General features: G+C 40.3%; 1 protein-coding gene across 6 annotated transcripts in view; it reads right to left on the bottom strand.

The window, feature by feature from the left end:
- LOC141132486 (protocadherin gamma-A4-like) overlaps window positions 1-14,063 on the bottom strand; it is a 489,967-nt gene that overhangs the window by 338,813 nt on the left and 137,091 nt on the right. The window contains exon 1 of one of the 6 annotated variants that reach the window (XM_073620918.1): window positions 9,853-12,458. The exons of the other annotated variants lie outside the window; for them this stretch is intronic. Within the exon in view, the coding sequence (XP_073477019.1) occupies window positions 9,853-12,279 (2,427 nt within the window). The 5' untranslated portion in view covers window positions 12,280-12,458. Of the gene's footprint in view, window positions 1-9,852; window positions 12,459-14,063 lie in introns of those variants that run through there. 6 annotated transcript variants of the gene reach the window in all.

Below are 14,063 nucleotides of genomic sequence, written 5' to 3'. Positions count from 1 at the left end.
TTCCATACGTATCTGCCTATCAATGAACCAACCAGCGTAAAGAAACCAACAGGTATTCCATATGGTATCATTTGGAGCAAAAACAGTAACCTGGGTAGTATGTTCATCTTCACCACGCTGATCTTCCCCAACCAAGAGTGTGACATTTGAGAACATTTTTGCAGGTCCGCCCTTATTGAGTTGAGGAGGAGCACAAAGTTAATGCGAAATAGAGAAGCCAGGTCAGGGGTGAGGTATATCCCTAGATACTTCATCCTATTTGTTTGCCAGCTAAAGGGGAAGGACTGTTTCAATTGAACTACGATTTCATTTGACACCGAGATATTTAGAATTTCGGATTTGGTCATGTTAATCTTAAAATTGGAGATAGCGCTAAATTTTGAGAATGCTGCCATAAGGTTAGGTAGAGAGATCCAGGGTTGCTGTTTGTAAAACAGAATGTCGTCCACATAGGCGGCATACTTATGTTCTACGCCCCCTACAGTAATTCCGTGAATACAAGAGTCGTGTCGGATCAATGATAAGAAAGGCTCCAATGATAAAGCAAATAAAATGGGGGAGAGGGGGCAGCCTTGACGGGTGCAATTGAAAAGTGTAAAGGATTCACTTAGGGTACCATTTATTTGTATTTGGGCCGTAGGGAGGTTATATAGAGCTGATATATGAATTAAAAGAGAGGGGCCAATACCGAGATGAGATAGTGTTGCCATAAGGTACTCCCAGTCCACCCTATCAAACGCTTTTTCTGCGTCTGTTGATAATAGAAGGGTGGGCTGGGAGGAACCTCATACATAAGCTATTAGGGAAAGAGTGTAAAGTGAATTATCTCGTGCTTCCCTTCCTGGGATAAATCCCGTTTGGTCACTAGAGACCCAGCGTGGGATTAAGGGAAGGAGTCTATTTGCAATAACCTTTGCGTACAACTTGGCATCTATATTCAATAGAGAAATAGGACGATAACTACCTCAAAAACTAGGGTCTTTTCTGGGTTTGGGGATCACAGTGATGTGTGCGTGGAGGGTTTCTGGGCGTAGGCTCCCCCCCGAAGAGACCGCATTGGCATAGGAGGCCAGGCAGGGCAACAGGACATCTGCAAAAGCTCTGTAATATGCAACAGTAAAGCCCTGGTGCCTTGCCATTAGCCATGGCCTTCAATGCAATGCGTAGCTCCTAGATAATGAATTCTCCCTCTAATGTAGTTAAGGTGTCGGATGGAAGCCTGGGTAAGTCAGCTTGTGCTAAATAGTCATGGATATGGGCAGTTCTGGAGTCTTGGTCTGCTATAGTGTGTTGGACGTGGTATAATCGTTGGTAAAACGATCTAAATGCTTTAGCTAAGTCCGGTGTTTTGTGTACTAGGGTATCCGAGGAGGTCTTAATTTTTTCTATGAAGGATGCAGTTTTTTTATGTTGCAATGAGCGTGCTAATAATCCTCCCGGTTTATTACCCCACTCATGGAAACGCTGTGCTACTATGCAGAAGTGTCGCTTTTGCTCTACGTGAAAGAGGGCTTTCAGTTCATCTCTTTTTAATGTTAGAGTGTGAAGTACGGCCTGGGACTGATTAGCTTTGTGTTGTTGTTCAAGAGCACTTATGTCTCAAATCAACTCATTTTGTTGGTGCATGCGTTCTCTCTTTTTCCTGGTCCCTAGCTCAATAAGTTTACCGCGGATATGGGCCTTATGCGCTTCCCATAGTACACCCGGTGAAATGTCCGGGTGCACGTTTTCTTTAAAGTAAGTGACTAGCTCTTCTCCTATCATTTTCTTATCAATGTCCTCATGTATGAGATTCTCATTGAGTTTCCAATTTGTGGTTTTAAGAGGCATGGAAGGAATTTTTAATGTAAGTACTATCGGAGCATGGTCTGATATGGGGGAAGTTGCAATGTCAGCATTCGTGGGTAGAGAAAGATAGTGATGGTCTATGAAAAAAAAATCAATTCTAGAGTAGGTTTGGTGCACGTGGGAAAAATGGGTATAGTCTCTCGACCACGGATGCATAATCCTCCATATGTCCATTAACTGGGCATCATGTAATCTTTTGCGTATGAATAACAAACGTTTGTGTGGGATGCTAGATTTCCCCTGGGATATGTCTATAAAAGGTTTTAATGGGGTATTAAAATCCCCAGCAAGGAGAATGCATCCGCGGGCGAATTCTTTCAGTCTTTTGATAGTGGACGCAATAAAATCCGCTTGGTCACGATTAGGGGCATACAAAGTCGCTAGAGTACAGGGCATACCTCCCAAGTTACCCCTCGGGAACAGAAAGCACCCATTAGGGTTGTTTAACATAATCTAGCGTGAATGAGGTTCCCCTGCGGATCCCAGTGGCCACTCCTTTGGCTTTGTGAACATCCGATAGGCTATAATACCATGTGGGATATTGTGGAGAAAAAAGTTTTACAGATGTGGTGATTGTTAGGTGAGTCTCCTGTAGGAAAACAATGTTTCCCCGCAGTCGAACCAGCTCTCTGTACAAATTATGTCTCTTACCTGGAGCATGGAGGCCCCGCACATTTAGGGATATTAATTTCATTGTAGCCATGGGAACCAGCAGAGAAACCCCACATACAATATTTTCCTGCGGAGCAGGACCTGAGGCGGGAAGGGGAAAGGGAAAAGAAAGGGAGGGGGAGGGGTGGAGGAAGAGTGATAGAGGAGGAAAAGAAAGTAGAAAATGTAAGAAAAAAAAGATTAATAAACAGCAGCATGAAATTCACAGACCATGTTGGTACATGGTCAGTATGTGCACGCATGAAACTGCGGTGCATAGAGGGGAAAATCATGCAGACCAACACCCACACACCCACCGCCTGTAAACGGGCAGAGGCATGAGGGTGCAGGGCCACCCGACATCCCCTAAGGGGAAGGTGGGGAACCACGGGCATCAGAGCACGACCACCTAAACTGGTGAACGTGATGTCCCGTCGCTCCGGCACCGACCCAGTGTGGACGTGGGTATATAACGTTGCACTTAACCTAAATAGTATACTCTAAAAACTTAAAACCAAAAATCTAACGCCCGGACCTCAAAATGAGAGATCCAGTCCAAGGCCATTTAAGCTGGAGCAAGTAAAGTCCAATAGGTAAGTATTCAAAGTGGAACCTATCTAACACCCAAATAGATGTTGAAGCCGGGGTCCATTTCAAAGGAGAACTTATACTTGCGTTCAAAAAAGGAGGTCAGGCAAACCAAACCGGGGAAGTAGAGGGCCTTGAATGGTTGTGATCCTCAGCAACGGTAATCACTCTAACTGGGGTGATGCGTCAGGAGCCACGGAGTGGTTCTTGCGTTCTACCTTCTGCCATCTTGGTTCAGAGCTGTTAGGAGGAGGCGGGATAGTATCTTGCCAGCTGGGGAGTTTCGGTGGGGAGATGTTTACATCCATGCAGAACTTTTCCAAGTCTTCTGGGAACCGGAGAACTGCCGTTTTCCCGTCTCTGTGTGCAATCAAGGCCGTTGGAAAGCTCCATCTGTAATTGATGGAAGCAGCTCACAGTTTCTCGGTCAGGGGTCTCAGAGCCCTGCGATGGTCCAGTGTCTCTCGTGCCAGATCTGGGAAGAAAGATAAGGATGCGCCATCAAAATCTAGGGATGCGGCATCTCTGGCTTTCTTCATGATGAGTTCCTTTTCATCATGGTAGTGGACCCTGCAGATCACATCCCGTGGGGTGTCTGTTGATAGGTTACGGGGCCGGAGGGCTCTATGAACTCGGTCTATTTTTAAAGGATGGTCCGCTGCTCGGCCTAGTAGGCCATTAAAGATACCATGTACTGATGGTAGTAGATCATCATCATCATCAGTCGCCTCTGGAAGACCTCGGATGCGGATATTATTCCGCCGATTTTGGTTTTCCTGGTCTTCGATCTTGTAGAGGGCCATCCTGTGTGCAATGTGCAGAGATCGTGTGGATGCCTGCAGATTTCTAATGGCGGCAGCGTGCCTATCTAAACATTGTTCAGATTCCTCAACTCGGACTAGAACTTGAGACAAGTCCGCTCGTACTGCGGACACCTCCTTTTTAATAGCTTGTTCAAGTCCCAGGAGCATGGAGGCCAGCTCTGTTCTGGTAGGGAGTCCGCTCACAAGCGCTGCGACCTCTTATTGTCTGGAGGTACTTCCCTCCCCTTCCAAGCCGGCTGATGAGGCTGACGAGCGGCGTCTGGGCTCAGGCCTGTGGCGAGAGGCGGAGCCCACGCCGGAGCTTGTGCCTCATGGTAAGTGGCCTAGGCCATCCATGTCCACCAGTTCGTCTGGGTCGGTCGACAGGAACCGCTTGATGGAGCCCGCGGAGGTGCTTTTTTTCGGTAAGGATTTGCCAGTCTTCTTATGCATCTTCTCCGGTGCTTTAACGGTAGCTTAGGGATGAAATAAGTGCCTTAATTACAGGGTCGGTGACGGAGCTCAGGAGAGGTGCGTCCTCACCGCTGCATGCCGAAACCTCGCCCCCCATAATATAAACTTTTAAGCAGAGTCCCTAGAGAATAAAATGATAGGTGTTGCACTTTATGTCACACTGTATTTGCGCAACGATTTTTCAAACACAAATTTTTGGGAAAAATATAGTTTAATGAATTTTAATGCACAAGTACACAATATAAAACTCAATTGTTTGGTAAAATATAAAAGATGATGTTGCATTGAGTAAATAGATACCGAACATATAGCGAACTCTTCAAAAAAAAATTTATGGTTTCTTAGACCATAGAGATGATCAGGAATGTTTTGGTCCTTGATCATCTCTATGGTAAGCTGGTGGAACCGCCGACTTCAGTCCCGGGCTCCCTGGTAAAAGAAGAGCATGGGAAGATGGGAGAAGGTGGTGGGGAGACACCTTCCACTGCCTGTAAAAGACATCATCCTGGTATAATCACTTCAACCTGGTGACATACGGTTATGTTGCAGAGGCTAAAGTGGTTAAGAGGCTTGCGTTAGTTTCAGAAAATCCCATTAGTAAAAAAGAGTCCTTACTTGCTCTATACAGAAAAAAAAAATCCTGCTTTCAAGCTCCTTGGCACTTTAAAGCTGTGACCCAAAGCCTCAGTGGCCTAGATCGCTTGGCATCTAACTATCAAGAGCATTGTGGCTGTTTCACTTTATTTGAGAATGCAGTCTATTTTTTTGCAATCCGACAGACCCTGTATGATAGTATGATAGATTTGCAGATGAGAGGATCTGTAAGGCAAAACATGGAGCTGGAGAACTAATAAGACAGCAGATCCTACATATATATTAATAAAATAATAATATATATAATGCTTAGAAACAAGTACTTTAAAACATAGACACACGTAGATTGCATAATTCCATAAGTCGAGTCAATCATGTAAGTCAAGAAAGTATGTCCAAAATAAAATTGAGCCTTTTGAATAAAATAATAAATTAGCCTTAATATCTACACGTAGTTAAAGTTGCAGTTTACATGTGTGGTATCAGCAAACGATCCTTCTGTGTTTTCTAACCAGTTGAATTGGTGATTTTTTTCTATTCTCCTTAACATATATGTATGAAGACTTTCCCATTTTTTGAGAGTCATACAATTCACAAATATTTAATATATAATTCTGCATTCAACAGATGAAGCTCTGTGCAGATGGGTTAGTGAAACTTGCTTATAAAATAAATGACTCCCATGATTTAGTTAGCAGTAATGACATAAAACCTATGTATGGGTCAATATGAATTGCCAAAGATTGATTCAAGTGCCAAATATGTCCCAAAAGAAAAAACAGGGTATGCTGGGTATTTACATTGAATTCCCTTTCTCTTTCCTTGTGATGCTTATACAAGTCTAGTGTGTTAATATAAAATGTATGGGGTGCTTGTATGATATGCAGTAAATAGTAAAAGGCAGAATATTATTGAGAAACTCTACTCAAATATCACCTTTAATGTTACATAACACACATTTATGCCCCGTGTTCTTGTTTGCAGTAATTCTTACAGGAAGTGTTCTATATGAAAAGTTAAGAATAACTTCCTACAACTGAAATAGACCCAAGTACATTTATGAGAGAGGTATGTTTGGCATGAATTTCTCCATCAAGTAATGTATGAAATCTCAAACAAGATTAAAACTCCTCCCTATGGCTGTGCTTTAGATAGCTTTTAGATATATATCACAATATAAAATACATAGAAAAGGCCATAAAGCAATTTTCATCACACATTAGCAGGTTCTAACACAGTTGAACTTGTAAAAATCCCAATCCACAAAATGAAGGTCATACCATCCAAATCAAATATACTGTAAATTATAAAAAACTAAGTCAATAAGCCTAGATTAAATTTTCTGCAGTGTGAACCATTTTCACTCCAAACTAATTATAATTATAATATTTGTAAAATTAGCAAAGCAGGTCCAATTCATATATCTACATTCTATGTCAGCATAATTGGGAAAATCATATTAATGAAGAATAAATACAAAAAAAAGTGAAAAATAAGTAGATAGATAGGGGAAGATTTACTAGAACTGGTGTGCACAGAACCTGGTGCAGCTGTGCATAGCAACCAATCAGATTCTAACTTCGCCTTGTTCAATTAAGCTTTGACAATAAGCCCTGGTTTACATTGATTTGATTTGGCATGTGATTTGCCAATAGCAGTGTCTGAATCGGTGCGTCCGAATTGGTGCAACGCTGCATTTGCGGTGAGGTACCGATTCCCAAAAGTAGTTTCTGTACTACTTTTGGCGATTTCGGGGTGCGATTTACATTGACATCTGTGCAGAAACCCGCATAGATGTCTCTGAAATCACCCCCCCGAAATCGGGACCGACATGCGGGAATGAAATCGTGCAAGTTCAGCTGAACTCGTACGATTTCATTCACGCAGTCATTGTGAACCTAGGGTAAAACCTGGAAGATGATTGGTTACTACGCACAGCTGCACCAGATTCTGTGTGCACCAATTTCAGTAAATCTCCCCTATAAGGTCTGCCTTCATGAATAATGTCACTGATAACAAGAACCTTTACCCTAATCTGCATGTGACCATTAGGAGACAATTATGAGTTCCTGATGCATGTTGGGATACTTTCAGAAATCACTTTTTTTCCCTCAGAGGTGCAAACCACAAGCTGCTTATTGTACTTCCTTTTACAAGTACATATGGTCACAGTTAACTAATCTGGGACTACTCATTTCTTAAAAGCTAGGTTCACCTTTTGTAAATAAATAAATAATAAATGCACATTATTTTGCAGGCTAAAAAAATGTGCATTTATTTATTTTTTTACACTGGAGCCTGCAAAGCAATTCACTCATTGACTAGTGGATCGCAAGTGCAATGTGAGGCACCTACAGACACTCCTGAAAGCTCTCTGCCCATATTGTTGTGTGGGTAGACAGTTGCAGAGCTGCAGCTAGTGTCAGTGAACCGAGATGGGCACTCATCAATGCCTTCACAGTTCATTGAGAGCTACACACTGTCTGCCATGGTGGAAGCCGAGACTTGTAGTTTATTCATTCACAGATCTCTGTGAATGAATGATGCATCTGTATGGGCAAAGCCACTGTTTTTAAAATGTAACAGAGGGTGTGGGGATAGGAACTCCTGCCTGCTGTCACAGGGAAAAAGGTGTACGGGGAGGATGCTGAACATGTTACATGTTACACCCTAAATACAAGCACTCCAAAAAGAACAACGAAGGGCAAGAAGAGGAAGATGGAGCAACAAAAAGAACCAAGTATCCTCGAGAAGCAAGAAATAATAAGGACTAGCAAGGTGATCTCTCACACTAATGATGTCAGAAATGTTATTAATTTGACTGATGTTTTCTTAACAACATCTGAGATTTCACTTTTGTCAAAAGGACTGTCCTTTGCACTCCACTGCCATTTTGCTATTTTCTCAACTCTTTTGGATGTGAATAGGTTTATTAATAATATCTTGTTAAGGAAACATTTCCCTGTTGATTTAGAGTCAGATGCAGCACCTCAGGAGTTAATTTTAAATGACATTGATTCCTCTGACACTTTTGATTTTCAGGATCTGACTGCCAGATTCACTCTATGGTATAGACAAGAATGATATCAACAAGGGCAATAAATATTTTTATCCCATTAACACACAAAGTTCAGCGGTAGAAATGTTTTAACAGTTAGTGGAAAGGGATCTTGTGGATCTAAAGAGAGCATTGTCTACTGTCTCCACCCTTGCCACAGACAATTTAAATAAGTCTGAAAGGGAAGCCCTTACCCATTTGAAATCTCGGAAATATATAATGATACGGGAAGCTGACAAGAATGGAGCTGTGATGATCCTCTCTTCTGAGAACTTCAGTTGTGCTCATAAGTTTACATACCCTGGCAGAATTTTGATTTCTTGGCCATTTTTCAGAGAATATGAATGATAACACAAAAACATTTATTTCACTTATGGTTAGTGTTTGGCTGAAGCCATTTATTATCAATCAACTGTGTTTACTCTTTTTAAATCATAATGGCAACAGAAATTACCCAAATGACCCTGATCAAAAGTTTACATACCCTGGTGATTTTGGCCTGATAACATGCACACAAGTTGACACAAAGGGGTTTAAATGGGTATTAAAGGTACCTCACCTGCGATCTGTTGGCTTGTAATTAGTGTTTGTGTATAAAAGGTCAATGAGTTTCTGGACTCCTGATAGACCCTTGCATCTTTCATCCAGTGCTGCACTGACATTTCTGCATTCTGAGTCACAACATCAATCTAGATATCAGCTTGCACAAGGCTATTGTTATGCATGTTCTGATATGCTATGAATCTTTTCATAGTGTTGTAAGCCCACATCTGATATGAATAGAATCCAGTGCCGCTTTTTTCTGTCATCTGCCAGTTTTTGATTTTAATTGAATAACTGTTTTATTGGCACTGCTTTTCCTCATATGAGGCATGTACTATATAGTTCTGTCATTAATTTTGTGAATATGCTGTAAACAAGGCTGTAAGCCGAAACGCGTCTGTTTTTTATCTTGACCTTTATGTAGCAAATAAAGATTTTCATGGGATTCTGCAGTTGCCGGCTACATTTTTCTTGGAGTTATACCCTAAATACAGTTTTAACATGTTCAGAAAATGAACTTATCCTTTATAACTGTTTTTTTTTTAAAACCCCTTATGAGCAGAACTAGGAAGGCAAAGGCCACGCACACAGAATGGTTTTCAAAGTAAATATAAGTCAGATAATTGCAATCTCAACTTGCAACTTCCTATTTTGATCAGAAAACATCACTGGGAAGTAATTTTGTTAATCTTTTAAACATGAATTACTGCGTGAAACAAAAAATATTGCCTTGCTGTACAACCGTTAGACAACAAACATTATTTGGAGTAAAAGCAAATTATTATTAATATTTTCTTTTTTTCAGGTACTTATATGGTGCTGTCAATTTACGCAGCGCTTTACATATACATTGTACATTCACATCAGTCCCTACCCTCAAGGAGCTTACAATCTAAGGTCCCTAACTCACATTCATACATACTAGGGACAATTTAGACAGGATCCAATTAACCTACCAGCGTGTCTTTGGAGTGTAGGAGGAAACCGGAGTACCCGGAGGAAACCCACGCTGGCACAGGGAAAACATGCAAACTCCAGGCAGGTAGTGTCATGGTTGGGATTCGAACCAGCGACCCTTCTTACTGCTAGGCGAGAGTGCTATCCACTACACCACTGTGCCGCCCTGATATATCATGAATAAAAAGTAAATATGCTTTCTATAACTTATCTTAAATTCAATATCTCCACTTATCATTATATCAGCCATACTATACTTCTATGTTATGGATCCTATCATAAACATTATCAATACTATACTAAAGTATTAATGTTCCAAGTTTTCATGTTACTCACCTCACTACTAGGTGGCAACGCCTGTTGTAAGTTGTCACTTTTGAGTCCAGAATCATCGGTATCAATAAGATTATCTACAGGAACGGTTTGCTTGGATGTCATGTAGGTCAAGTCATCCGTTGGGTCCAGAGCCACACACACATTGTATGAGTAGGGAAGAGGTAATGTTCCATCACTATACATGGAGAGTATTCTGGGATCAACTGGTGGATACAGACTAGCACTTAGAGATCCAAGGTTTGGTGAATGCTTTGCTTCTCTGCATTTTGATATAATGACCAAAATTACAGTAATAATAAATAAAAAGGAAATCAGTGCTAATGCAATAACTAAATAGAATTGCAAACTGGTTTGATGATCTTCATTGATATGATTGCTGACTTTAGGAACCACTTGCTGGAAGCTATCTGTAACAACAAGGCTTAAAGTGACTGTAGCTGAGAGAGAGGGGATCCCATTGTCCTTCACCATCACCACAACCTTATGATTTAACAGATCTTTTTCTTGAAAGACATGTGATGTTTTGATTTCCCCAGTGTGATCATCAATAATAAAATGTGATGTCTCTGACACATGAATGAAATGATAAGAGAGCCAAGAGTTATGTCCAGAATCTGCATCCACTGCAACAATTTTCGCTATTAGTGAACCTGGTTCAGAAGAAAAAGGAACCATCTCAAAGATAGGTAACCCACCGATTTCTGGAGATGGGTACAGAATTTTTGGTACATTATCATTCTGATCTACTATATGTATAATTAGTGTTACACTGCTGTTCAGAGATGGGGATCCACTGTCTTTGGCAGTTATCTCTATTATCAACTCCTTGAACTGTTCATAATCAAATGATTTCTGAGCATAGAGAACTCCTGTTTCTATGTTAATAGATAAGAAGGAAGGCACAGGCTGAACTTCTGAACTGTTGCCTGAAATGAAATAAAAAATCCTGGCATTGTCTCCACTGTCCGGATCAAAAGCTTGTATTCTGTAGATCAAGGCTCCTGGTAAATTGTTCTCTGGCACATAAGCAATATAAGTAGATTTCATAAAAACTGGTGGGTTGTCATTAATGTCTGATATGTCCAGTTTGATGGTTCTTTTGCTGGAAAGTGTAGGAGATCCTCCATCAGTAGCTATAATTGTAATATTATAAGATGACTGCTGTTCTCTGTCCATAGAGGATTTTGTAGCTATTCTGTAATAATTGTCAGATGACACAATCAAATCAAAAGGTACTGTTTCAATAATTTGGCAGTCAACCACTCCATTTTCTCCAGAATCCTGATCATGAATTTCAATTAGAGCTATCATAGTGCCAACTGCAGAATCCTCGGGTATGGGAGTAGACAAGGAACTAATTAATATTTCAGGAGCATTGTCATTGACATCAATGACTTCTATCAATACTTTGCAATGAGTAACAAAACCCCCTCCATCCTTTGCTTGTATAGAGAGCTCATAGTTTCTTGCTGTTTCAAAGTCTAAAGTTCTCTTTATCTTAATTTCACCATTAATGGGATGAATGTTAAACATGCCTGTGTGATGAATATTACCAGATGTTTTGCTAAATGAATATGTAATCTGTCCATTAATACCTTCATCTTTATCAGTTGCGTTTACAGTAATTATAGTGGTATTGATTGAAATACTTTCAATCACACTGGTTTTATATAGTTGCTGAGTACATACTGGAACATTATCATTAGCATCAGTGACAATGATCTTTATTACAGCTGTTCCAGACCTCACAGGATGTCCTCCATCTAATGCTGTTAAAATTAATTCATGTTCTTTGAGTATCTCTCGATCTAAAGGCTTTTCTAACACAAGTTCAGGAAATTTGCTCCCATCTGGACTGATACTTTCGGTTAGTGTAAAATGCTGGTTATCACTGAGCTTGTATGTGTCTATTGCATTAGCACCAGCATCAGGGTCCTCTGCATTCTGCAATGTAAATCTTGTTCCAGGTAGAGCTGATTCAATGATTTCCAAAGAAAATGTATCAGGAGTAAATCTGGGGGAATTATCATTTATATCCTGAATTTCAGTTCTGACCTTAACAATGTTAAAAGGATGTTCAACCACAGCATCAAAGATTAGAAAGCAGGTAGTTTCTGCCCCACACAGTGTCTCTCTATCTATCCGGTCTTTCGCATACAGATTTCCATTGTCTAAACTCACATAAAAAAATTTCTCTGCAACACGTGATACAATTCTTAGTTTTCTAGATGGGAGCTGCTTAATATCTAACCCAATATCATCTGCAATATTTGCTATAAGAGAGTCTTTTCTTATTTCTTCTACAATGGAATAATAAATCTGACCAGAGACTGAATGATACAGCCATGAGAATAAGAAGGAAAATAATACTTGCCATCTGATTCCTTTGTATATCTGTATGTGTAGTTTCAACTCATCCATTCTCATTGTTTGTTATCTAGAACAAAATGTTCAGTCCGGTGGACTATAAAGTTAATTTGCTTGATCCATCCAGAAAAACAACAGTAAATATTCTGTATTTTTGTGTGTACAGAAAATCCAGAAAACGGCTGTGCCTCTTCTAGCAGATTAGCAGTGTGTGTGAGTGATGAAAATACCAGTGGATCTCCAGCTCTGTATTCTTCCCCTTATTGGTCAAACAGCGGCGCTCTGAGGTGAAACTAAGGAACTGCAGCTAAAAATATTTCCATTTAAAGAACTGTTTTAAATGCATTTGTATACATTTTGTACTGTATGTATTTGTTATGCCATTAGTGAATTATGATCATGACAAATACGATGATAACACAAAACCAACTAATAAACCAAATGATCATTGCATAGTTATGTAAAAGCTTTTAAAATACAGTTTATTGGTTTGTCCGTTTTGACAAATCTAAAAATACTAAGACCTTTAGATTACATTTTTTAAGTGAATCTAATGTTAAGATTTACTCTTCACGTGGCTTAAAAGGGCTCATGTTAGCTTCAGCAAATCACATAAAAAAGTGTTCTTTACCAATGAGTATTATAAGATATTTCAAACAATTCTCACCCCCTCTGCAACAAGTTTTTATAGCCGGGGCATCTGATGCGTCTTTCCCACCAGAGATGCTCGTGGCATATGTAGTGACTCTCCCAAAACTGGGTAAAGAACCCTTTAGTCCAGCAAACTTCCACCCAATTTCACTACTCAACACAGATGTTAAAGTCTATGCTAAACTGCTTGGTCAACGTCTCCTTCACATCCTCCCCTCACTTATTAATTCAGACCAACATAGCTTTATTAAAGGCAGGCCTCAGACGCTACTAGGAGTATAATTGACATTATACAACATGCCTGAACCAGTCAAACACCTTCTCTGCTACTCTCTATTGACGTGGAGGAGGTATTCGACAGGGTACAATGGGGATATATGTCTGCATTCCTGGACAAATTTGGATTTAAGGGCAGGATCCTATCAGCAATACTGGCCATTTACACTGCACCCTTGACAAATGTGTACTATCCAAGTCCTTTCAAATTTCAAACAGTACCAGACAGGACTGCACACTTACAGAGAAGGGGATGGCGCTTAGTTCACTGTTTATAGAAGAGAGATGCCGTTGTACCTGCCGGACGCTGGGATGTGTGGGTGGCCAAATTGAAATACTGTCTGAGTCAAGGATTGTTCCTCTTTGCTCCAGTATACCGCTGTGGCCTGCACGCATCCAGGAGGGGCAGGGGTAGGTGAAGCTTTATGTATACAATACATTAAAGAACCCTCTTCCCTCTCCTTGGGGAAGTACTGTATATTTGATAGAGTACCCAGAGAACAGCATTTCTCTTCTATAAACAGTGAACTAAGCGCCATCCCCTTCTCTGTAAGCACTCTTTGCTCCTTGTTACAACTGTCATCCTTTCCTTGCATAAAAATCAACGATAACACAACAGATGAATCTTTCTTTTCAACCAACGCCCTGAAGAAGGACTGAAATAGAATATACCCCGAAACGCGTTGGGCTTGAAAAGAACTCCATCATTTAAGTGTTATCTTTTAATAACCAAGATAAATTTCTTTTGAATTATGTCCACTATATAATGTTGTTGTTGTTTGCAAATGTTTGCAGTGTTTTTAATATGACAAGTTTTGAATAAATATAAACATTGTTTTATCTTACACATGAATGTGCATTCTCCCATTTTATATATACTTTGTGCAAGTGCCGGTAAAATCCACTCAGGGGAACCC

Source organism: Aquarana catesbeiana, linkage group LG03 (assembly GCF_042186555.1).
Source record: "Aquarana catesbeiana isolate 2022-GZ linkage group LG03, ASM4218655v1, whole genome shotgun sequence".
Lineage (NCBI taxonomy): Eukaryota > Metazoa > Chordata > Amphibia > Anura > Ranidae > Aquarana > Aquarana catesbeiana.
Note: the sequence above shows the minus strand (reverse complement) of the source record. Positions and strands in the feature narration are given on the sequence as shown.